The sequence below is a fragment of the Mustelus asterias genome, chromosome 10, assembly GCF_964213995.1.
Source record: "Mustelus asterias chromosome 10, sMusAst1.hap1.1, whole genome shotgun sequence".
Taxonomy (NCBI): domain Eukaryota; kingdom Metazoa; phylum Chordata; class Chondrichthyes; order Carcharhiniformes; family Triakidae; genus Mustelus; species Mustelus asterias.
Genome location: NC_135810.1, coordinates 119,500,274 through 119,524,348, shown reverse-complemented (window position 1 = coordinate 119,524,348; position 24,075 = coordinate 119,500,274). Strand labels below are relative to the sequence as shown.

Below are 24,075 nucleotides of genomic sequence, written 5' to 3'. Positions count from 1 at the left end.
CGGCAGTTTGCGGTGTCTATGGTAGTCATGATGTGGAGATGCCGGCGTTGGACTGGGGTAAACACAGTAAGAAGTTTAACAACACCAGGTTAAAGTCCAACAGGTTTATTTGGTAGCAAAAGCCACACAAGCTTTCGAGGCTCTGAGCCCCTTCTTCAGGTGAGTGGGAATTCTGTTCACAAACAGAACTTATAAGACACAGACTCAATTTACATGAATAATGGTTGGAATGCGAATACTTACAACTAATTACAACTGAAGGGGAAGCCAGATAAACACACAAGGAAGAAGAAATGGAGTTTTATTGTGATAAAGTGAGATGAAAAAGGGGTAGGTGGATACTCCGATCGAGAGCTTTAAATTTCTAGGTATCCAGATCACCAACAACCTGTCCTGGTCCCTCCATGCCGACGCTATAGTTAAGAAAGCCCCACCAACGCCTTTACTTTCTCGGGAGACTAAGGAAATTTGGCGTGTCCACTACGACTCTCACCAACTTTTACAGATGCACCATAGAAAGCATCCTTTCTGATTGTATCACAGCTTGGTATGGCTCCTGTTCTGCCCAAGACCACAAGAAACTACAAAGGTCATGAATGTGGCCCAGTCCATCATGCAAACTAATCTCCTACCCATTGACTCTGTCTACACTTCCCGTTGCCTCGGGGAAAAGCAGCCAGCATAATCAAGGACCCCCCCGCACCCCGGACATTCTCTCTTCCACCTTCTTCCGTTGGGAAAGTCTGAGGTCACGTACCAACCGACTCAAGAACAGCTTCTTCCCTACTTTTGAATGGATCTACCCTGAATTAAGTTGATCTTTCTTTACACCCTAGCTATGACTGTAACACTACATCCTGCACTCTCTCCTTTCCTTCTCTATGAACAGTATGCTTTGTCTGTATAGTGTGCAAGAAACGATGCTTTTCACTATGTTAATACATGTGACAATCAATCAAATCAAAAAAATCATAACCAGCGTGGGCCATATGGCCTGATTTTTGACCTGTATATTCTACCACCTTCACTGCCGGTTAGTATTAGTTTGACGTGTCCCTTTCTGTTGAATTTGATTTTTAAAACTCTTGTTTTTCCTCAAAACAGGGATATAAAATGGATGACCTGCTGACCTCTTATATCAGTCAGATGCTGACCTCAATGAATAAGCAGCGCAACACGAAAGCCAGTAAGTGAACTTATTACGACTACTGGATCTGGGCTTATGAGGTGATCCAGGTTCTGAGGCCTGTGGGACACCCTTGCAGCTGGAGAAGAACATTCTCCACACAGGTCTGGAGCATGAGAAGGAGCCCTCAGCAAAGTTCTTCCGACAGCAGCCTAGATTCCCCCTCGAGTGAGGACGATTATTTGTAGTGTGCGTGGTGCACATGTATGTATGTATGTATGTATGAAACTCTCAACATTTCGAACCAAATACAACAAGCCAAAAAAAAAGAGACCCCAAGAAAATTGGGCCTACTGCAGGCTTCTTGTGACCTCCTGCTGCCCTCTTGACGGATCACACCTAAAATATTTCTTCACTTGCTCAGTTCTGCTCTTTTGAGCTCTAATGAACAAGTCATGATGGTTTTAACCTGTGTGTGTGCCCATGCGCAAGTAGAGATTCAGTATAGCTGTAAGTGGTCCAGGTTACTGTAGTAGACCTCGATGGATAATTCTCGCACTGTAACAGTTGTAACAAAGTCACGTTTTATCTGGTCACAGCCCTGCCCTGGCCTCGACATGTGCTATTGGTGCATTAGGAAGAGAAATTATGTTTGGAATGAGTCTGGCTGCGACACAGACGAGGGGGTTGCTCGAGTGAGGTTTGCAAAGTGCTTCTTTACAGGTTGCTGTTGCAGTCCTGCCATCTGAGCACTCATTGGCCACCCCAACCATTTCTACACTTGATTAGTTTGCAATGCATGCTAACACTTCTTCCCGTTGAAGTTGAGAAAATGAATGTGCCTTTTCTGAACCGGACAACTCTATCACACTTGGAGGATGACCAAACAAGCCATGGGATATTCAATTCCATAATTGTTCCCCAGATTCATCGCCACAAGGATTATTCATAGACTAATCTCTGCCTTCGTTAATGGTAAATTCTCACCTCTGTAAACCTTTCCAAAACAGACCTCCATTTTAGTCACATTACCTTTCTGGACATCTGAGGCCCTTTTTTTGAAGTTGACATATTGTGAATCCCTTCTCCGTTCCATCCCATCACTTAGACACACCCCCAATCCTCCCAAAGAGAAACACTTAAAATTCAACCAAGATTTTAACGGGAAACACTTTGTTCTACACGTTTGGAAATGTCTGTGTCTCATCTATAATGTTTGGAGTCACAGCTTCCTAAAACTGAACAAATCATTCTCCCGCCCTCCCAGACCCGTTCTAAAACTAAAATGCTCTAGCTAGCAGCTAGCAATGAGTTTGTCCTTTACCAGACCAGGCACCAATGACAACTGGGAATGCTCATTTAAGTCTTTCACTCCATCTCTCTCTCTCACTCCTTTTTCTCTCTCTCTTTCTTTCTTTCTTTCTTTCTCACTCTCTCACACTCTCTCTCTCTCTCACTCCAGATGCTGTCTGGCCCTCTAGCTTCTGGTGTTGTTTTAAATCTTCGGTTGTATTTTCTGTTGTGAGTGGTAAGTTTGGAGGCACTGTTTCTTTAATGTAGTCGAATCAAACCTCTTCATTTCGGTGTCTAGCTGACCCATTGACTGGGGGGTGGGGACAAAAGGCCAAAGCTACTTTGCTGCATCACATTCCCTGTGATCCTGAGAGAAAACGCTGACAATGCAACGCTTCAGAGCGAGAGCACTCTGATGGAGATGTGTGGTCCAAGACGGAGAAATTGATGGTCAGTAGCAATGCTAGTAGAGCCTTCAAGCTGTAGACTGCCCAAGACATCGCTGTTTACAGGAAGGCTACTTTTGTTGCTAGCTGCTAGCTTCACCGATTCTTACCTGGCTGTTCCCTCCTTGCAGCTGAGGACCCCGGCTGAGCCTGGCCACCACAGAGTGAACCCAAGATTCAAATAGCCCTCAAACACTGATGTGCGACTTGTTCTAATCAATCTGCTTTTATTTGGAGTGAATGGGTGCAGTTTATTTTGAAATAATGTCAGCTGGAGCAGCTTTTACCAACTGGATTAAATTTCTGATGGAGAATTTACTGGACTGACCTCGGTTCAGCAATCGCTTCCAATAAGGGGCAAGATCCTTTTGTGAAGTGCCCAGGTCGTGGTTTCTGCCCTTACTGAAGGTGCCACTGTGCCTATTTCTTTATATAGAACTATTATTGTTGGCGGTTCCTTGCCAAGAGATAGAGCGTCATTTTAGTTGGGAGTAAGACTATATCTTTGGGGACAGGCTGCCGTTTTTGTGGTCACACCAACTGTAACATTTAGAATAATGCATTTGTATAGTTTTCAGCCTGCTCTGTGAATGGGTTTGAATGGGGGGGGGCAGCTGGTTAAAAGCACAATGAAGCCTCCCATTATCATAGTGTGTGAAATTGAAATTGCTATGTTCCTCCCGAATTATTTTTCTCTCCCAGATCACCAGTGATTCTGCCCCCCCCGGCGCCCCCACCCCCGGCGCCCCACCCTGTTAACTTGTTGCACAAAGCTGCGTGAATGTGGTCACTGTAGTGAAACTGTGCATCTGTTCCCACCGTTGGATTTTTGGTTCACTGTGTGTGTGGGGGGGGGGGGAGGTTTGTGGTGTCCCACACTCTCTGCCACAATATAACTGCTGAAGCTGTGAATTCAAAAGGATTAGATCTTATTCCATAATAATTCAGTCTTCCCAAAATACGGATTGTATACTGACCACAAGGACAGGCCGTCATGGAGCTGGCCACTGTTACTCTTCAGGTGCTGAGTGATTTGTGATGCCATGTACAAAACTGGGTCATTAGACTCTGAATAAGGACATAGTAGCCCTATGTTGGCACTGGGCTAATGCAATGTGCCCCACTGGCACTGCTTGTGATTGAGTGGTCTTGTAGACATGGTTTTGGATGATTATCCACTTCAGTTTTTGCACAGGAATTCTGACGTGAAATCATTATTTTGGTGCCCCCTGGGTGACCCTAGACACCAGTGAACAAAAGATCGAATAGCGTTCGAATTAGACAAGGTTATTGATCATCTTCGCAATAGCCTACAGCTAATGAAACCCTTGTTCTATATTAGATGGAATTTATATTTTGCCAGTATTTTGGGGATTGTGTTTTCAGCAGACATTCGTCTGTGTGTGAAACGGTAAACTAGTCGCATTCATTGTCTGGATTGCTGGTTAGAGTTGAAGGGGGCAGTCTTCATGGGAAATCATTAGACAGATGGGTGTGGGAGGGTGCAAGGGGAAGAAAAAATCATGAAAATCTCGAACCTTATTGGTGATGACTCGTTGAAACAGGTGGTGAAACTCATTCGCGTGTGTGTGTGATTATGTTGTAACAAATGATGTGTGTCTTATTCAGACTCCACTGAGGAGGTGATGGCCTCTGGTATTTAAGCTCGAAAGGGCAAAAGATAAATCACCAACGTGGCCGCGATGTATTCCTGTCGGTAGGTCCTATTTGTTCTTGTCTGTAACTGAGTGGTAGGCGGTAACCATTGTCCACTTTCTTTTGCTTTCCAAATCACTTCCCAACAATTCCCGAGGACTTGGGGAAGAGTTTAATGTATCACTGCCCATGTTTGGTTCTTTTGTACAATAGTTACCAAGTCTGACGTGTCAATAGGAGACCTTTTTTATACTAGAATGTTGGGAGAAGTCTGCATTAATAGTTTTTAGGAAATGTTTGTGTATGTGTGAAGGAGGTGGGCGGGGGTGGGGGGTCTACAGCATCGTGTTGCGCCCTCTGGGAGCCAATAGATTTTGGATATGTTTAAAAGTTGACCGATATACACCTTTTGGTGTATTTGCTCAAGCAAAAACCAAGTACAAACCAATGACTGTGTAGGTTTGCTGTTGAAATTTTGTTCCCTGCCTGTGATGCCTATGAAGATGCAGGGGGGGAAGGAGGGACTGAGAAATGAGCTTGGAACCAAATCCAAGTCCCCTTCGCTCTCCAACACCTGATCCAGTGTAAATAAAAGAGACGGTTTGTCTTTTGGCCGTCACTGGTACAAGAAGAATATATCTGTAAATAGTGTTAATAAATGGACCTGCGTATCGTGACATCTTTTTAAAGACAAGAGAAGCTGGGGTGGATGCATGATGCATGGGTTCGGAGGTCACTCCCGGCTGGGGGCTGAAGGCGGCCGTTCCTCCTCTGTCCAGGGGGAGAATACATCTGGGTGTCTGATGTTCTGTGTCTGCAGTTTGTACCAGTTTGTATCTGTTTGAAGAATGTACCGCCCGTGCAATAAATAATTCTGTGATAATATTGACCCTGTTGCTTTGTGTCTGTGTAAATGTTCAGCTGGTCTGACCAGCAGAGCCGAGAAGAGAGATTGGAGTAGGCTTTTGTGAAGCATGAAATATTGACATCATCGTGAATGGCCTGTTTCTGTGCTGTGTATTCCATGTGTGTATACATAACCTATGTGTAATGTGTGTGTGTATGAAATATATGTGGATATATAGGCCGGGACCCTATTATAGAAAGGATATTATTAAACTAGAAACAGTGCAGAAGAGATTTACTAGGATGCTACCGGGACTTGATGGTTTGAGTTATAAGGAGAGGCTGGATAGACTGGGATTCTCGTCCCTGGAGCGTAGGAGGCTTGGGGGTGAACTTAGCGGTCTATAAAACAATGAGGGGCATAGATCAGCTAGATAGTCAACATCTTTTCCCAAAGGCAGGTTAGTCTAAAATGAGAGGGCATAGGTTTAAGGGGGGAGATACAAAAGGGTCCAGAGGGGCAATTTTTTCAGAGGGTGGTGAGTGTCTGGAACGAGCCGCCAGAGGTGGTAGTAGAGGCGGGTACAATTGTGTCTTTTAAAAAGCATTTGGATAATTACATGGGTAAGATGGGTATTGAGGGATATGGGCTAAACGCGGGCAATTGGGACTAGCTTAGTAGTTTCAAAAAAGGAGTGACATGGACAAGTTGGGCCGAAGGGCCGGTTTCCATGCTGTAAACCTCTATGACTCTAGAATTCTAATCTTTCTACCAAATGAGTGAGGCATGAGAGGGACAGGAATACTGGAGCTAAAATCATGAACAGGGCACCACCAACCTGGAGCGGGTAGCAACATCCATCCCTAGAATTAACAAATGTTCCAAAGCTCCGGATTGTCAGGGCGGGACATACGACAATAGATGTGCAGCGGGATCCCGCGGAAGTTCTGACCGCACGGACTGATATGGGAATTGCCTGGGAAGTTTAAACTTCCGATCGGCTCTTGTTGCCCGCTGGGACCCTCCGTGAATGTTTCCAACAGTCGGGAGACGTTGGGCAGTTTGGTGGTACTTAACCTGGATAGTTACCCGGGAAATATCAGACAGGCTAGGTTTGAATCTAACACCTGGGTAACTACGCAACGGACCACATGACAGGTTTGTTGTATGAAGAGAGATTTAACAATTTAGGCCTATACTCTCTGGAATGTAGAAGAATGACGGGAGAACAAATTGAGGTATACAAGTTGATGAAAGGTATGGATAAAGTAGACGTGGAGCGGATGCATCCTCTTGTGGGGCATTCTAGGCCGAGAGGTCTTAGGATAAGGGGTAGCAAATTTAAAACAGAGTTGAGGAGAAACTACTTCTCCCAAAGGGTTTGCATCACCATCGAGGCAGAGGGATTTCCAAGTGCGATGACAATCCGACAAACATGGCTGCTGCTCGGAGGCACAATCTTGAGAATGTGAATGGTTTGGATGAGTGCACATTGCCGCGTGGTTTCCCTAAACTGTCTGGAATGCACTGCCTGGGGAGGTGGTGGGAGCAGGTACAATAGCGGCATTTAAGGGACAACTAGGCAAATACATGAATAGAATTGGAATAGAAGTGCATACGGTTTTAGTTTAGGCAGGCACATGATCGGCACAGGCTTGGAGGGCCGAAGGGTCTGTTCCTGTGCTGTACTGTTCTTTGTTCCAAGCCCAGCCTGCCCAGGGTGTAAATTCAATTCCCCAGACTTTCCTCCCACAACAGTATTCCTCAATATCGCCCATCCGCCAGACGCCAGCACCTCCTTTAATTTGTTTAGTGTCTCTCAGAACATCACAAAGTGTTTTACCCTCAATCAAATATCTCTAAAGTGGAAGCAAAAACAGAAAAACACTGAAAAATCTCAGCAGGTCTTGACAGCATCTGTGGGGAGAGAATAGAGCCAACGTTTCGAGTCTGGGTGACCCTTCTGAAGTGGAGTCACTGTCACAACATAGGAAAACATGGTGGCACAATGGTTCGCGCTGCTGCCTCACAGCGCCAGGGACCCGGGTTCAATTCCGACCTCTGGTCACTGTGTGGAGTTTGCACGTTCTCCCCCTGTCTGCGTGGGTTTCCTCCGGATGCTCTGGTTTCCTCCCACAGTCCAAAGACGTGTGGGTTAGGTTGATTGGCCATGCTAAATTGACCCTAGTGTCAGGGGAATTAGCAGGGTAAACATGTGGGGTTACGGGAATAGGGCTCGGGTGGTATTGTGGTCAGTGCTGACTTGATGGGTTGAATGGCCTCCTGTACTGTAGGGATCCTATGAAAAGCTGCAATTTACACACAGCAAGTTCCCTCAATAAACTCTGATAACCAGATAGTGACATTGGTTGAGAAATAAATGTTGTCTATGACACCCTGTTGAAATAGTGCGATGGGGTCTTTTTAAGTTCATATGAGGGGGCAGATAGAGCCTCTGTCGCTGTCGTATCCAAAAGAAATCAGCATCTCTGACAGGTCAGTACTTCCTCAGTGTGCAGTAGCATAATGGACTAGTAATCTCGAGGCCTGGGCTAATGATTCAGACACATGGGTTCAAATCCCACCAGGGCGACTGGAGGAATTTAAATTCAATTAATTAACAAAATTCTGGAAGGAAAAAGTTAATCTCAGTAATAATAATAATCGTGAAATGACCATAATGTTTTTTTTTTAAAAAGCCCATCTGGTTCACTAATGTCCTTTTAGGGAAGGAAATCTGCCGTCCTTACCTGGTCTGGCCTACATGTGACCCCAGGCCCACAGTAATATGTTCATAAGATATGGGAGCAGAATTAGGCCATTCGGTCCATCGAGTCCACTCCGCCATTCGACCATGGCTGATATGCTCCTCATCCCCATTTTCCTGCCTTCTCCCCATAACCCTTCAACCCATTACCAATTAAAAATCTGTCTAACTCCTCCTTTAAATTTACTCTCTGTCCCAGCATTCACTGCACTTTGGGATAGCAAATTCCACAGATTCACAACCCTTTGGGAGAAGTAGTTTCTCCTCAACTCTGTTTTAAATTTGCTGCCCCTTATCCCAAGATTATGACCTCTCGTTTTAGGATGCCCCACAAGATTGGGCGGCCCGGTGGCACAGTGGTTAGCATTGCTGCCTCACAGCGCCAGGGACCCGGGTTCGTCCCCAGCTCCGGTCACTGTCTGTGTGGAGTTTGCACGTTCTCCTCGTGTCTGCATGGGTTTCCTCCGGGTTCTCTGGCTTCTTCCCACAGTCCAAAGATGTGCGGGTTAGGTGCATTGACCCAAACAGGTGCCGGAGTGTGGCGACTAGGGGAATTTCACTAACTTTATTGCAGTGTTAATGTTAGCCTACTTGTGACTAATAAATAAACTTTGAGGACGCATCCGTTCCACATCTACTTCATCCATACCTTTTATCATCTTGTGTACCTCAATTTGATCTCCCCTCATTCTTCTAAATTCCAGAGAATGTAGGTCTAAACTGGCCTAATGTGGTTGATTCATAACTGATCTCTAAAACGGGCACTGAGGGGAAGGCGGTTCACCACCACCTGCCCAAGAATATTGAGAGCTGGACAATACATGCGGGCATTGTCAGCGATGCTCACATCCCAAGGATGAAAAACAAGGGGAAAAAAACAAAACAGGCAAAAACAAAAGTCTAACCTTAACTCTTCATTTCATTCTTAAATAAAAACTCTAAAATAACTGCTCCTATCCCCCAAGGCCCTCTCCACATTTGCGAGTAACCATTCAGATCAAAAGTCAGTCACAAAGTTAGTGGATGAAGTCCCAGGGTTTGTCCACAGGAAGTGAAGATCGAAGGAAGATGGATGAATTCCTCACCGCTGCGGTTGACTCTTAACTGTCCTCCCAGCGGCCGAGCGAGCCACCTGCTCGGGGGCCGCTTGAGAGATGAGTAATAAATGTCAGTGATGCCCATGTCTCGGGAACAAATTGGATAAGAAGGTCAATTCACCAGGTCCTCATTCGATGCCAGCCAAGCCGGAAAAGCAGGCAGGTGGGCTTCACTCCGCTGCGTGTGCCCCGTCTTTGCACCATCTCCTGTCTTTCAGTTGAAGTGTGTTGGATTGTAATGCTCCTCCTTCCTCCCTCGCTGCACCCACCCCACCCACCCTCCCCTCGCAACTCCCCCACCAACGACATCTTCATCCTCCCACCGGTTGTCAGGCTAACCCGATGGCCTCTGATGCAGCAGATGCAGTGGACACACTGACATCGTAGTGACTGGCTTCTGCAGAAATGGACCAGACGTTATTCAATCCTGAAAAAAGAGAGATCAGATTTCTCATGAGCTGTTGTGTGGTGAGTCTGGTCTAGTTTATCATCTAGATGGAAAACACTTTTCATTCTATGGAATCTCGAGCACCCCAAAAGGCTAATCGTCCCATCTAGTCTCTGTTGGCATTCTGAATGGGCCTCCCCTCCTCTTCAACTAATTCCTTTTTGATGTTGCGTCCCACTCAACCAAGCTTGCCCTCTCAAAGAGTCCTAACCCAAACAGCTCTCCAACCCGGAAAGGTGGCATAGTAGCATAGTGGTTAGCTCTGCTGCCTCACAGCGTCAGGGACCCGGGTTCGATTCCTGGCTTGGGTCACTGTCTGTGTGGACTCTGCACGTTCTCCCCGTGTCTGGATGGGTTTCCACCGGGTGCTCCGGTTTCCTCCCACACAAGTGTTAGAATGTAACCGGTGACAACTTTGTATTGGATGTAATGTGACCAATGGGAACAAGATGTAAGGGTCAGCTGACCCAGTTATACATGGAATCAATTACAGAGTGATGTAATAGTCAGCTGACCAGCTGATTCACTATAAATAAGGAATTATGTGGAATTGCGGGAGCTTGGATTGGCCCAGTGTGAGGCCCCAGATTTGGAGTAATGATGTTTCTTTATTAAACGCTTTTTGATTTATAAGTTGGAGTAGGTTTTGTTATATTTTCATTAGCTGCATTTTGAAGAGTTCCTTCTGAAGAAACACAAAGATGTGCGGGTTAGGTGGATTGGCCATACTAAATTGTCCCTTAATGTCAGGGGGACTAGCTAGGGTAAAAGCATGGGGTTATGGGGATAGGGCCTGGGTGGGATTGTGGTTGGTGCAGACTTGATGTGTTGAATGGCCTCCTTCTGTTCTGTAGGAATCTATGATTCTAAGCAATATCATCTGGCCTTAGATCACTGCCGCAATGACCTTTCCAATAGTAAATGAGAGTATCGCTGCCACAAAGACTTCGTAGAATCCCTACAGTGCAGAAGGAGGCCATTCGGCCCATTGAGTCTCCACCAACTATCCAACAGTGCGTCCCATCTAGGCCCTATGCCCGTACCCACATGTATTTACCACACTAATCCTCATAACCTACACATCTTGGGACATTAAGGGTCAATTTAGCCAATCCATCTAACCAGCATGTCTTTGGACTGTGGAAGGAAAATGGAGCACCCAGAGGGAAGATACACAGACACAGGGAGAAGTGCAAAATCCACACAACAGCGAACCCAAGGCCGGAATCCAAACTGGGTCCCTGGCACTGTGAGGCAGCTGTGCTAACCACTGTGCCACCATGCCTTGAGCCTGGTGAGATTTGCCTGAGTACTCTGAGCCCTGATGTTAGAAGAGCTTCTGAACCATTTCTTCCAGACGTCACTCTGCCAATTACCCAGCACTCCCCATTGCCAATTAGCCAAGGCCCATGAACAACAGGGAGACTCCAACAAAGCTGTGGAATTAAAGATAATGAAGTCATTCTAAGTTGGATTCACTCTTTGTTCAAATCCTCTCATTTTCTAAAGCTGACCTTAAACAATGGACTGGCTAATTAACTCAGTAAGAAGTTTAACAACACCAGGTTAAAGTCCAACAGGTTTATTTGGTAGCAAAAGCCACACAAGCTTTCGAGGCTCTGAGCCCCTTCTTCAGGTGAGTGGGAATTCTGTTCACAAACAGAACTTATAAGACACAGACTCAATTTACATGAATAATGGTTGGAATGCGAATACTTACAACTAATCCAGTCTTTAAGAAACAAAACAATGGGAGTGGAGAGAGCATCAAGACAGGCTAAAAAGATGTGTATTGTCTCCAGACAAGACAGCCAGTGAAACTCTGCAGGTCCACGCAACTGTGGGAGTTACAAATAGTGTGACATAAATTCTGATTCTAGGATCGCATGATAAAGACTCAGGAGGAAAAAAGCAGAAATATTTATGTGAAATAGTGTGACATAAACCCAATATCCCGGTTGAGGCCGTCCTTGTGTGTGTGGAACCTGGCTATCAGTTTCTGCTCCGCGACTCTGCGCTGTCGTGTGTCGCGAAGGCCGCCTTGGAGAACGCTTACCCGAATATCAGAGGCCGAATGCCCGTGACCGCTGAAGTGCTCCCCAACAGGAAGAGAACAGTCTTGCCTGGTGATTGTCGAGCGGTGTTCATTCATCCGTTGTCGCAGCGTCTGCATAGTTTCCCCAATGTACCATGCCTCGGGACATCCTTTCTTGCAGCGTATCAGGTAGACAACGTTGGCCGAGTTGCAAGAGTATGTACCGTGTACCTGGTGGATGGTGTTCTCACGTGAGATGATGGCATCTGTGTCGATGATCCGGCACGTCTTGCAGAGGTTGCTGTGGCAGGGTTGTGTGGTGTCTTGGTCACTGTTCTCCTGAAGGCTGGGTAGTTTGCTGCGGACAATGGTCTGTTTGAGGTTGTGCGGTTGTTTGAAGGCAAGAAGTGGGGGTGTGGGGATGGCCTTGGCGAGATGTTCGTCTTCATCAATGACATGTTGAAGGCTCCGGAGGAGATGCCGTAGCTTCTCCGCTCCGGGGAAGTACTGGACAACGAAGGGTACTCTGTCCACTGTGTCCCGTGTTCACCTGAAGAAGGGGCTCAGAGCCTCGAAAGATTGTGTGGCTTTTGCTACCAAATAAACCTGTTGGACTTTAACCTGGTGTTGTTAAACTTCTTACTGTGTTTACCCCAGTCCAACGCCGGCATCTCCACATCATGACTACCATAGACACCGCAAACTGCCGGCTCCAAGTGGAGAGGATCGCCAAGAAGATCGCGCATATCGACACAGACATCAAGTTTCTACAAAGATGCAAGAAAGCAGACAAGATACCGAAAGGACTACAGATCACGAACCCACTCAGGTCAACCTATAACACAGACTACGCTGAGAGACTTTGCCATCGCACCTCTCTCACCCTCCTCAACCACCTCATACACCAACTCTACAGCAAACGCCGCAGCCTGGAAACCAAGATCGAATCCATATTCTCAACTTGCGCTCAGGACGCAGACCAGCTGCGAAACTCTGCCAAGCAGACGAGACAAAGGAACTACACCATCTACATGCACACCAAGAACAGGAAACTTGAGAAACTCGGCATCACCACCAGCAGCAACCAAGCCTCCCCCGGTACCACAGTAGGAAACAGTCCCACTGCAGGGAAGTCCATTGTCAACTTGTCCGACTACACACTTCAACCAGATGAAATCGAAGTTCTCAGCCGAGGGCTTAATTTTTGCCCCACCACCAAAATAGACCCCATCAGTCTCGCAGCAGACACAGAAGAATTCATCAGGCGAATGAGGCTGAGGGAGTTCTTCCACAAACCCCAAGAGGCCAACAACGAACACAATGAGACAGCCAATGAACTGGAACAGCCGACAGAGAGATCCGCAGTGCATCCGAAGAGGAAAGAGTCGAATTGGACTCCTCCGGAAGGCCGCTGCCCTCGACTTGACATGTATGCCCAAGCCGTCAGGAGGTGCGTCAACACCAAATTCATCAGCCGCACTCACAAGACAGCCCCGAACATCACCCAAGCACAACGTAACGCCATCCACGCTCTCAAGACCAACCGCAACATTGTCATCAAACCAGCAGACAAAGGAGGGGCCATCGTCATACTGAACAGAACGGATTACTGCAAAGAAGTGTACCGACAACTCAACAACGAGGAACACTACAGACAGTTACCTGCAGATCCGACCAAAGAACACACCCGTCAACTCAACACTCTGATCAAGACCTTTGATCCGGACCTTCAGAACACCCTCCGTGCTCTCATCCCACGTACTCCCCGCGTTGGAGATCTCTACTGCCTCCCGAAGATACACAAGGCAAACACACCCGGCCGTCCCATCGTATCGGGCAATGGGACCCTGTGCGAGAACCTCTCCGGCTATGTCGAGGGCATCCTGAAACCCATTGTACAAAGAACCCCCAGCTTTTGTCGCGACACGACGGACTTCCTACAGAAACTCGGCACACATGGAGCAGTTGAACCAGGAGCGCTCCTCGTCACAATGGATGTCTCAGCACTCTACACCAGCATCCCCCATGACGATGGCATTGCTGCAACGGCCTCAGTGCTCAGCGCCAACAACTGCCAGTTTCCAGATGCAATTTTACATCTCATCCGCTTCATCCTGGACCACAATATCTTCACCTTCAACAACCAGTTCTTCATCCAGACACACGGAACAGCCATGGGGACCAAATTTGCACCTCAATATGCCAACATCTTCATGCACAGGTTCGAACAAGACTTCTTCACCGCACGGGACCTTCAACCGGTGCTATACACTAGATACATCGATGACATTTTCTTCCTTTGGACTCATGGTGAACAATCACTGAAACAACTCTATGATGACATCAACAAGTTCCATCCCACCATCAGGCTCACCATAGACTACTCTCCGGAATCGGTTGCATTCTTGGACACGCGCATCTCCATTAAGGACGGTCACCTCAGCACCTCACTGTACCGCAAGCCCACGGATAACCTCACGATGCTCCACTTCTCCAGCTTCCACCCTAAACACGTTAAAGAAGCCATCCCCTACGGACAAGCCCTCCGAATACACAGGATCTGCTCGGATGAGGAGGATCGTAACAGACACCTCCAGACGCTGAAAGATGCCCTCATAAGAACAGGATATGGCGCTAGACTCATTGATCAACAGTTCCAACGCGCCACAGCGAAAAACCGCACCGACCTCCTCAGAAGACAAACACGGGACACAGTGGACAGAGTACCCTTCGTTGTCCAGTACTTCCCCGGAGCGGAGAAGCTACGGCATCTCCTCCGGAGCCTTCAACATGTCATTGATGAAGACGAACATCTCGCCAAGGCCATCCCCACACCCCCACTTCTTGCCTTCAAACAACCGCACAACCTCAAACAGACCATTGTCCGCAGCAAACTACCCAGCCTTCAGGAGAACAGTGACCACGACACCACACAACCCTGCCACAGCAACCTCTGCAAGACGTGCCGGATCATCGACACAGATGCCATCATCTCACGTGAGAACACCATCCACCAGGTACACGGTACATACTCTTGCAACTCGGCCAACGTTGTCTACCTGATACGCTGCAAGAAAGGATGTCCCGAGGCATGGTACATTGGGGAAACTATGCAGACGCTGCGACAACGGATGAATGAACACCGCTCGACAATCACCAGGCAAGACTGTTCTCTTCCTGTTGGGGAGCACTTCAGCGGTCACGGGCATTCGGCCTCTGATATTCGGGTAAGCGTTCTCCAAGGCGGCCTTCGCGACACACGACAGCGCAGAGTCGCGGAGCAGAAACTGATAGCCAGGTTCCGCACACACAAGGACGGCCTCAACCGGGATATTGGGTTTATGTCACACTATTTCACATAAATATTTCTGCTTTTTTCCTCCTGAGTCTTTATCATGCGATCCTAGAATCAGAATTTATGTCACACTATTTGTAACTCCCACAGTTGCGTGGACCTGCAGAGTTTCACTGGCTGTCTTGTCTGGAGACAATACACATCTTTTTAGCCTGTCTTGATGCTCTCTCCACTCCCATTGTTTTGTTTCTTAAAGACTGGATTAGTTGTAAGTATTCGCATTCCAACCATTATTCATGTAAATTGAGTCTGTGTCTTATAAGTTCTGTTTGTGAACAGAATTCCCACTCACCTGAAGAAGGGGCTCAGAGCCTCGAAAGCTTGTGTGGCTTTTGCTACCAAATAAACCTGTTGGACTTTAACCTGGTGTTGTTAAACTTCTTACTGTGTTTACCCCAGTCCAACGCCGGCATCTCCACATCATAATTAACTCATCCAGCTTGTTATGGTAGAGACATTACATAGAATATACAGCACAGAAACAGGTCAACCAATGTATTCTGGGGCCTGTTCTCATTCTTCTTTACCTAGTCATCAGTATAACTCTCGACCCCTTATAATGTAATCATTGGAGTAATGTACTCCATGTAGTGAGTTCCACATTCTCACTACTCTCTCTGTTTGCAACCTTAGTCTCTCTTAGAGGTGGCACAGTGGTTAGCACTGCTGCCTCACAGCACAAAGGACCCGGGTTCGATTCCCGGTTTGGGTCACTGTCTGTGTGGAGTTTGCACATTCTCCCCATGTCTGCGTGGGTTTCCTCCAGGGGCTCTGGTTTCCTCCCACAGTCCGAAAGACGTGCTGGTTAGGTGCATTGGCCGTGCTAAATTCTCCCTCCGTGTACCCGAACAGGTGCCAGAGTGCAGTGACTAGGGGGTTTTCACAGTAACTTCATTACGGTGTTAATGTAAGCCTACTTGTGACTCTAATAAATAAACTTTAAATCCATTTTACCGCCCACTCCTCATATCCCTTAATTCACTGAGAGACCAAAATCCTGCCTATCCCAGTCTTAAACGATTGATCCCGAGATAAGCTTCCAACCTCATTTTTGTGCCAACGCTAACTAAGATCACCTATTTCCAACTCTGTAACATCGTCTGACTGTGCTCCTGACCCAGCTCATCTGCTGCTGAAACCTTCGTCTATAACTTCATTAGCTCAAGACTCGACTATTCCAATGTGCTCCTGGCAGCTCTCCCACATTCTACCCTCTTGAGGTCTTCCAAAACTCTGCTGCCCGTGTCCTAACTCGCAGCATGTCCTGTTTCCCCCCCTATCAACCCCTCTGCTCACTGATCCACACTGATGTGTGGTCAAGCAACAACTTGATTTTAAAATTCTCGATCTTCTTTTCAAATCCATCCATGGCCTCACCCTTCCCTATCTCTGGTATCTCCTCCAGCCCCACAATCCACAAAGATATTCACTCTCCTCTGATTCTGGCCTCCTGTACATTCCCAATTGCAATTTCTCCATCATTGGAGGCCGTGCCTTCAGTAGCCCAGTCCACACGCTCTCAATTCCCCCTCCACCTCCTCCTTGCTACCTTGCTTTCAGGATAGATGCAGTATAATGTGGATAAATGTGAGGTTATCCACTTTGGTAGCAATAATAGGAAGACAGATTACTACTTGAGTGTAAATTGAGAGAGGTGGATAATCAGCGAGACTTTGGTGTCCTCGTGCATCAGTCGCTGAAAGTAAGTGCGTAGGTACAGCAGGCAACAAAGAAAGCAAATGGCATGCTGGCCTTCATAGTGAGAGAATTTGAGTATAGGGATAGGGATGTTTTGCTGCAATTGTACAGGACGTTGGTGAGGGCACACCTGGAGTATTGTGTACAGTTTTAGTGTCCTTATCTGAGGAAGGATGTCCTTGATGTAGAGGGAGTAGAGCGAAGATTTACCAGGCTGATTCCTGGGATGGCAGGTCTGTCAAATGAGGAGAGACTAAGTCGGTTAGGATTGTATTCATTAGAGTTTAGAAGAGTGAAAGGGGATCTTATAGAAACTTATAAAATTCTAACAGTATTAGACAGGGTCGATTCAGAAAGAATGTTCCAATGGTGGGGAAGTCCAGAACTTGGGGTCATAGTTTGAGGATAAGGAGTAAACCTTTTAGGACTGAGGTGAGGCGAAGTTTCTTCACCCAGAGGGTGGTGAATGTGTGGAATTCACTACCACAGAAAGTAGTTGAGGCCAAAACGTTGTCTGATTTCAAGAAGAAATTAGATATAGCTCCTGGGACTAAAGGGATCAAGGGATATTGGGGGGGGGGGGGGGGTGGAGAGAGGATCAGGATATTGAATTTGATGATCAGCCATGATCATAATGAATGGTGGAGCAGGCTCGAAGGGCTGAATGGCCTCCTCCTGCTTCTAGTTTCTTGTACATTTTTCTTTTAAGACTCGCCTCAAAATCTAAATCTTTGACAAAGCTTTTGGTCATCTGACCCTAATATCTCCCTATGTGGTTTGGTGTCATTCTTTGCTTTATAATGAAGCAGCCTGGGACGTTTCATCATGTTAAAGGTGCTGCATCAGTGTTAGTCGCTGCTGTAAAGAAGTTGCTTCAGAATTGGAAGGTTCCTCTTTAGTTCCTCAGTGGTGGGTAACTGACCCAAATGGTCCGGGGAGCGGCGCGGGCTTGGAGGGCCGAAGGGCCTGTTCCTGTGCTGTATTGTTCTTTGTTCTTTGTCTGGCAATGTGCAATTAGAAAAATTCTCACGCCTATTTTCAAATCCCTCCAAGGTCGGTCTCACCATCCCTAGAACCTCCTCTGCAGCCCTCTGGGATCCCTGCGCTCCTTCAATTCTTGCCTCTTGAGCATGCCAACTCTCACCATCCCACTACTGGCAGCTGCCTCAGCATTAAGCTCTGAAATTTCCTCCCTAAACCTCTCTACACCCCCGCTCCCACACAACCCCCCCCCCCCCCCCCCCCACCCACCCCTCCTTCAAAACCCTCCTTGTGAAGCAAGCCTTAGGTTCCTCGCTGCTGTGTTGCATTTTGACCGTGCTCCCATTCGAGGTGCTATATAAATGTAATTTGTTGATGCATACCTGTCCGGAACTTGCTGTAAACCACGTTTTCGCTCCTATTCCTCTCATTTGGAATATTCAGTAATCCATTTTCTCTCCACCTGAATGGAATAAATTATAAAGAAACAAAGTTTGTCAAGATGGGACAAAAGCACCCTTCGCTTTCCCGACTGGGGTCGGTAACTGCAGATATCCCGGATGTCCTGGCGAATATTTATCTGTCAACGTCACAGAAGCCAATTATCTGGTCATTGCCACCTTGCTGTGTGTGGGATCTTGCTGTTCACACTGTGTGATGCAGGAAGTGAGGCTGTCAGTGAAATACTTTACTGACAGCGAAAGGTTTTGGAGTGCCCCATGGTTGTGAAAGTTGCGATAGAAATGTTATTTCTTTATTTCCAACTCGGAGGGGTTGCTAACGGTAACTGTGCCAGTCCCCCCCACACTCTGAGAGCAGAACATTCAAAACAATTTCAGTTCCTACTTACCAGTTGAGTATAAATACCATTATGATTAACACGGCTGATACCACATCTGATGAAATCCACATCATTTTATACTGGGAAGGGGTCTGGAGAGGAGAATAAAAATGAAAGAAGTAATGTCAGCGGTTAAGATTATTTTTTATTCATTCGTGGGACATGGGTGTCGCTGGCTGGCCAGCATTTATTGCCCATCCCTAGTTGCCCGAGGGCAGCTGAGAGTCAACCACATTGCTGTGGCTCGGGAGTCACATGTAGGCCAGACCAGGTAAGGACGGCAGATTTCCTTCCCTAAAGAACATTAATGAACCAGATAGATTTTTTCGACAATGGTTTCATGGTCATCAGTAGATTCATAATTCCAGTTTCTTTTTTATTAAATTCAAATTCCACCATCTGCCGTGGCGGGATTCAAACCCGGGTCCTCAAAACATTAGCTGAACATTATGGGCGGCACGGTAGCACAGTGGTTAGCACTGCTGCCTCACAGTGCCAGGGACCTGGGTTCAATTCCGGCCTTGGGTCACTGTCTGTCTGTGTGGAGTTTGCACGTTCTCCCCGTGTCTGCGTGGGTTTCCTCCGGGTGCTCCGGTTTCCTCCCACAGTCCGAAAGACGTGCTGGTTGGTGCATTGGCCGTGCTAAATTCTCCCTCAGTGTACCTGAATAGGTGCCGGAGTGTGGCGACTAGGGGAATGTCACAGTAACTTCATTGCAGTGTTAATGTAAGCCTACTTGTGGCACTAGTAAATAAACTTTGACTTTGAATTTCTGGATTAATAATTTAACAATAATACCACAAGGCCAGCTCCTCCCCTTTACTCATATTTTTCCCATCAAGAGTATGTGGACATCAGACCTAGGAGCCGCAGTAGGCCATTCAGCCCCTCAAGCTGGTGCTGTGAGGGAGCAGTGTGTGCCACAGTGCACTCAACAATACTTTATTTGGCAATAAACATTCACAGTTGGCACGCTGCCAGTTTGGAACACTTTCCAAGTAGGGCAACTCCCACGATGCCAGCCTTTAGCCCAGCATTTCCCGAAAGGTCACAGATTCCCTCGGTGGCATGAGCAGAGGGGTGGGAGCGACCGCTGTCTTTTCCATCAGAGTGGGCTGTGCTGGTGAAGGAGGAAGCTTTTCCGAGGGGAGGAGAAAGGGCAGCGTGGGTGGCACAGTGGTTAGCACTGCTGCCTCACAGCGCCAGGGACCTGGTTCGATTCCAGCCTCGGGTGACTGTCTGTGCGGAATCTGCATGTTCTCCCCGTGTCTGCGTGGGTTTCCTCTGGATGCTCCAGTTTCCTGCCACAGTCCAAAGATGTGCTGGTTAGGTTGATTGGCCATGCTAAATTGCTCCTTAGTGTCTCAGGGTGTGTAGGTTAGAGGGATTGGCCAGGGTAAATGTGTAGGGTTGTGGGGATAGGGTCTGGGGTGGGATTGTTGTTGGTGCAGACTCAATGGGCCAAATGGCCTCCTTCTGCACTGTAGGGATTCTATATGAAAGCCAGGAGCAGTCCGGACGGAAGGTCAGCCTACCATTAGGAACCAGGGCCAGTGGAGTTCCTTCAGCTGCTGGGGAGCGTTGGTGATGACGGAGTGGGCGCCCGCACACCACACCAAGGAGAACAGCCACAACTCACTCACAACGTACAGGTTGGTGCTGATGTTTGCTGCTGCGTACATCCTGCAGGATCACGAGAAAGAAAGAGGGTCAGAAATAAAATCACTATTGGTAACTAGAAATAGAATCATAGAACCCTACAGCACAGAAAGAGGCCATTCGGCCCATCGAGTCTGCACCGACCACAATCTCACCCAGGCCCCACCCCCACATCACTACATATTTTACCCAATAATCCCTCTAACCTTCGCATCTCAAGACACTAAGGGGCAATTTTTAGCATGGCCAATCAACCTAATCGCGCATCTTTGGACTGTGGGAGGAAACCAGAGCACCCGGAGGAAACCCACGCAGACACAAGGAGAATGTGAAACTCCACACAGACAGTGACCCGAGCCGGGAATCGAACCCGGGTCCCTGGAGCTGTGAGGCAGCAGTGCTAACCACTGTGCTACTGTGCCGCCCCGAGATAGGCTGAGATTTATCCCTGATTTTCTAAGCATTAATGAGGGGCTGTTTGGCTGTGATTAACCCTCAGGGATCTGGGTTCAAACACAGCCAAGAATGATTTGATTGATTTATTATTGTCACATGTATTAACATACAGTGAAAAGTATTGTTTCTTGCGTGCTATATAGACAAAGCATACTGTTCATAGAGAAGGAAAGGAGAGAGTGCAGAATGTAGTGTTACAGTCATAGCTAGGGTGTAGAGAAAGATCAACTTAATGCGAGGTAGGTCCATTCAAAAGTCTGACAGCTGCAGGGAAGAAGCTGTTCTTGAGTCGGCTGGTACGAGACCTCAGACTTTTGTACCTTTTTCCCGACTGAAGAAGGTGGAAGACAGAATGTCCGGAGTGCGTGGGGTCCTTAATTATGCTGGCTGCTTTGCCGAGGCAGCAGGAAGTGTAGACAGAGTCAATGGATGGGAGGCTGGTTTGCGTGATGGATTGGGCTTCATTCACGACCTTTTGTCGTTCCTTGTGGTCTTGGGCAGAGCAGGACAATGAGGGCCTGGGAGTCTGCTTTGTCGAATGGCCTGAGGATTCTGCGTGGAAATCACTTCAGGCAGCCTTCCCCCAGACTCAGACTTTTTTTTATTCATTCGTGGGGCATGGATGTCACTGGCTGGGCCAGCATTTATTGCCCATTCCTAGTTGTCCTTGGAGGGTAGTTGAGAGTTAACCATATTGCTGTGGCTCTGGAGTCACATGTAGGCCAAATCAGATAAGGACAGCAGATTTCCTTCCCTAAAGAACTGCAGTGAACCAGATGGGTTTTTCCGACAATGGTTTCATGGTCATCAGTAGATTCTTAATTCCAGATTTCTTTTATTGAATTCAAATTCCACCATCTGCTGTGGCGGGATTCGAACCTGAATCCCCAGAACATTAGCTGAGTTCCTGGATTAATAGTCTAGCGATAATACCACCAGGCCATCGACTCCTCTATAAAGTTACATCGTAGGTTTGGGTCGTTACATCTGCCCTGCTGCAAGCCCCCAATTCGAGTAACCTAAAACTGTCCTTAATTTCTGCTGCTTTAATTTGCGGTTTCAGCACAGTGCCGAGAAGAAGGAGACAGGAAATTTACACACAGAAAGATCCCACAGCCTGCAATGCGATAGTGACCAGAGCACCTGCTTTACAAAGTGCTCACAGGCCATTCAGCCTGTACCCCCCATGCCAGTGTGCCACAAAAGCTTCCGCGTGTTGGTTGAGGGATAGATAGTAGCCAGGGAACCCTGGCAAAATAGTGCAGCAGGATCTTGCATCCACGGGAGGGGGCAGACAGGGCTTTGGTTCAACGTCTCATCTAAAGGACCGCACCTCCGGCAGTGCAGCACTCCCTCAGTATGGCACTGGTGTCAGCCTGGATTTTCTGTCTCCAGTGTCTGGGGTGGGATCTGGACCCACGACACCCAGTCCTGCTCTGAGTCCCGTGGTCTGTTAGCCAGGGATTAGATCAGGCTTTGCTGTTCTAGGTGCAAAAAGCTCTAATAACTAGCATCATGGTGGAGCTTTGAGGCTTTATTACTCTGAGCCTAGAACGCGGAATGAATATGTGACCGCACGTTGCCCATTAAACTACTCACACCACAATCTCACCCTTTCAGTACAACAATCTCAATCGTAGCTGATTGGAACTGCGTTAAGTGTTACTCAGCTGTAACTAAGTCAGCTTCATAAATAATTCCAGGGTAGTTCCTTTCCTGATCATGATGTCACAAGATCAGGGACCCTCTGCCGTTCTTACCTAGGTGACCATTCACCATGCCTGTATCTAGATGGGAAATGGTGCTGGACTTTCAACTGCAGAGGGCATCACAGGCAAGCCTGACCCTGTGCTGCTCCTGCCCCCGCCAACCCCATTTGCCCCTTTTCATAGAATCCCTATAGTGCAGAAGGAGGCCACTCAGCCCATCGAGTCTGCACTGACCACACTCCCACACAGACCCACTCCTGTAACTCCATATATTTAACCCTGCTAATCCCCCTGACACGAGGAGACAACATAGCATGGCCAATCAACCTAACCTGCACATCTTGGGACTGTGGGAGAAAACCGGAGCACCCGGAGGGAACCCACGCAGACACGGGGAGAATGTGCAAACTCCACACAGACAGTGACCCAAGCTGGAATTGAACACAGGTCCCTGGCGCTGTGAGGCAGCAGTGCTAACCACTGAGCCACCGTGCCGCCCGGTTTAGTGCGATGGACAAAATAATAATCTACAGTCGGTAACTACTGTGAAATGAAAAAGAAAGGGTTTCATTTATATAGCGCCTCTCACTAGCTCAGGACGTGCCAACGTGCTTTACGGTCTATCGAGTACATTCTTCGAAGTAGGAATCACAGCAGCCAATTTGCGCACAGCAAGCGCCCACAAACAGAAACTTATAATGAAGAGATAATCTGGGTTTTCAGTTGTGCTGTTGACTGAGGGATTAATATCAGCCTGACGTGGATCGTGACTCCACTGCCTTGTTTCACTATAGCGCCACAGGTTCTTTCTCAGGAAGGTAAGACAGCACCAGCTCTCAGGCAATGGGAGATGGAGAATAAATGCTCACATCCCACGAATGAAAAATAAAAGAAACATTCATCCACCTGAGATCAGCTGGCTATTGCCTCTCAGCTGTGTCGCACTCCCTTAAGCACTATAGTAACATGTCAACCTGGATCACCCATCCATTGACTCAGTCTACACTTCCCGCTGCCTTGGCAAAGTAGCCAGCATAATCAAGGACCCCACGCACCCCGGACATTCTCTCTTCCGCCTTCTTCCATCGGGAAAAAGATACAAAAGTCTGAGATCACGTACCAACCGATTCAAGAACAGCTTCTTCCCTGCTGCCGTCAGACTTTTGAGTGGACCTACCTCGCATTAAGTTGATCTTTCGCTACACCCTAGCAATGACTGTAACACTACATTCTGCACTCTCTCCTTTCCCTCTCTATGTACGGTATGCTTTGTCAGTATAGTGCACAAGAAACAATATTTTTCACTGTATACTAATACATATGACAATAATAAATTAAATCCAAGCTCGCTGTCAAATCTCTGAATGAGGACTTGAACCCACAATCTTTAGACTTGCAAGTGAGAGTGCTACCCACTGAGCCACAGTTAATTATTGATACATTCAGCATCACTGGCAAGGCCAACATTTGTTGCCCATCCTTTGGATCAATTAAGAATCAACCACATTGTTGTGTGTCTGGAGTCACATGTAGGCCAGACTGGATAAGGATGGCAGATTTCCTTCCCTGAAGGTGGCACGGTGGCACAGTGGTTAGCGCTGCTGCCTCACAATGCCAAGGACCCGGGTTTGATTTCTGGCTTGGGCCACTATCTGTGTGGA

At 47.4% G+C, this 24,075-nt stretch overlaps 2 protein-coding genes across 2 annotated transcripts in view; one reads left to right on the top strand and one right to left on the bottom strand.

Annotated features, from left to right (window-relative positions):
- myo7aa (myosin VIIAa) overlaps positions 1 to 5,403 on the top strand; it is a 135,423-nt gene extending 130,020 nt beyond the window's left edge. The window contains exon 48 of the mRNA XM_078222562.1: positions 1,105 to 5,403. Coding sequence (XP_078078688.1) covers positions 1,105 to 1,194 — 90 coding nt within the window. The 3' untranslated portion in view covers positions 1,195 to 5,403. The remainder of the gene's footprint in view (positions 1 to 1,104) is intronic.
- Positions 5,404 to 9,030: 3,627 nt separating this feature from the next.
- The window catches only part of LOC144499903 (glycerophosphodiester phosphodiesterase domain-containing protein 5-like), a 106,512-nt gene continuing 91,467 nt past the window's right edge, over positions 9,031 to 24,075 (bottom strand). The window contains exons 13-16 of the mRNA XM_078222571.1: positions 20,126 to 20,273; positions 18,600 to 18,682; positions 18,133 to 18,212; positions 9,031 to 9,659 (exon numbers count right to left, since the gene is read on the bottom strand). Of these exons, the coding sequence (XP_078078697.1) occupies positions 9,562 to 9,659; positions 18,133 to 18,212; positions 18,600 to 18,682; positions 20,126 to 20,273 (409 nt within the window). The 3' untranslated portion in view covers positions 9,031 to 9,561. The remainder of the gene's footprint in view (positions 9,660 to 18,132; positions 18,213 to 18,599; positions 18,683 to 20,125; positions 20,274 to 24,075) is intronic.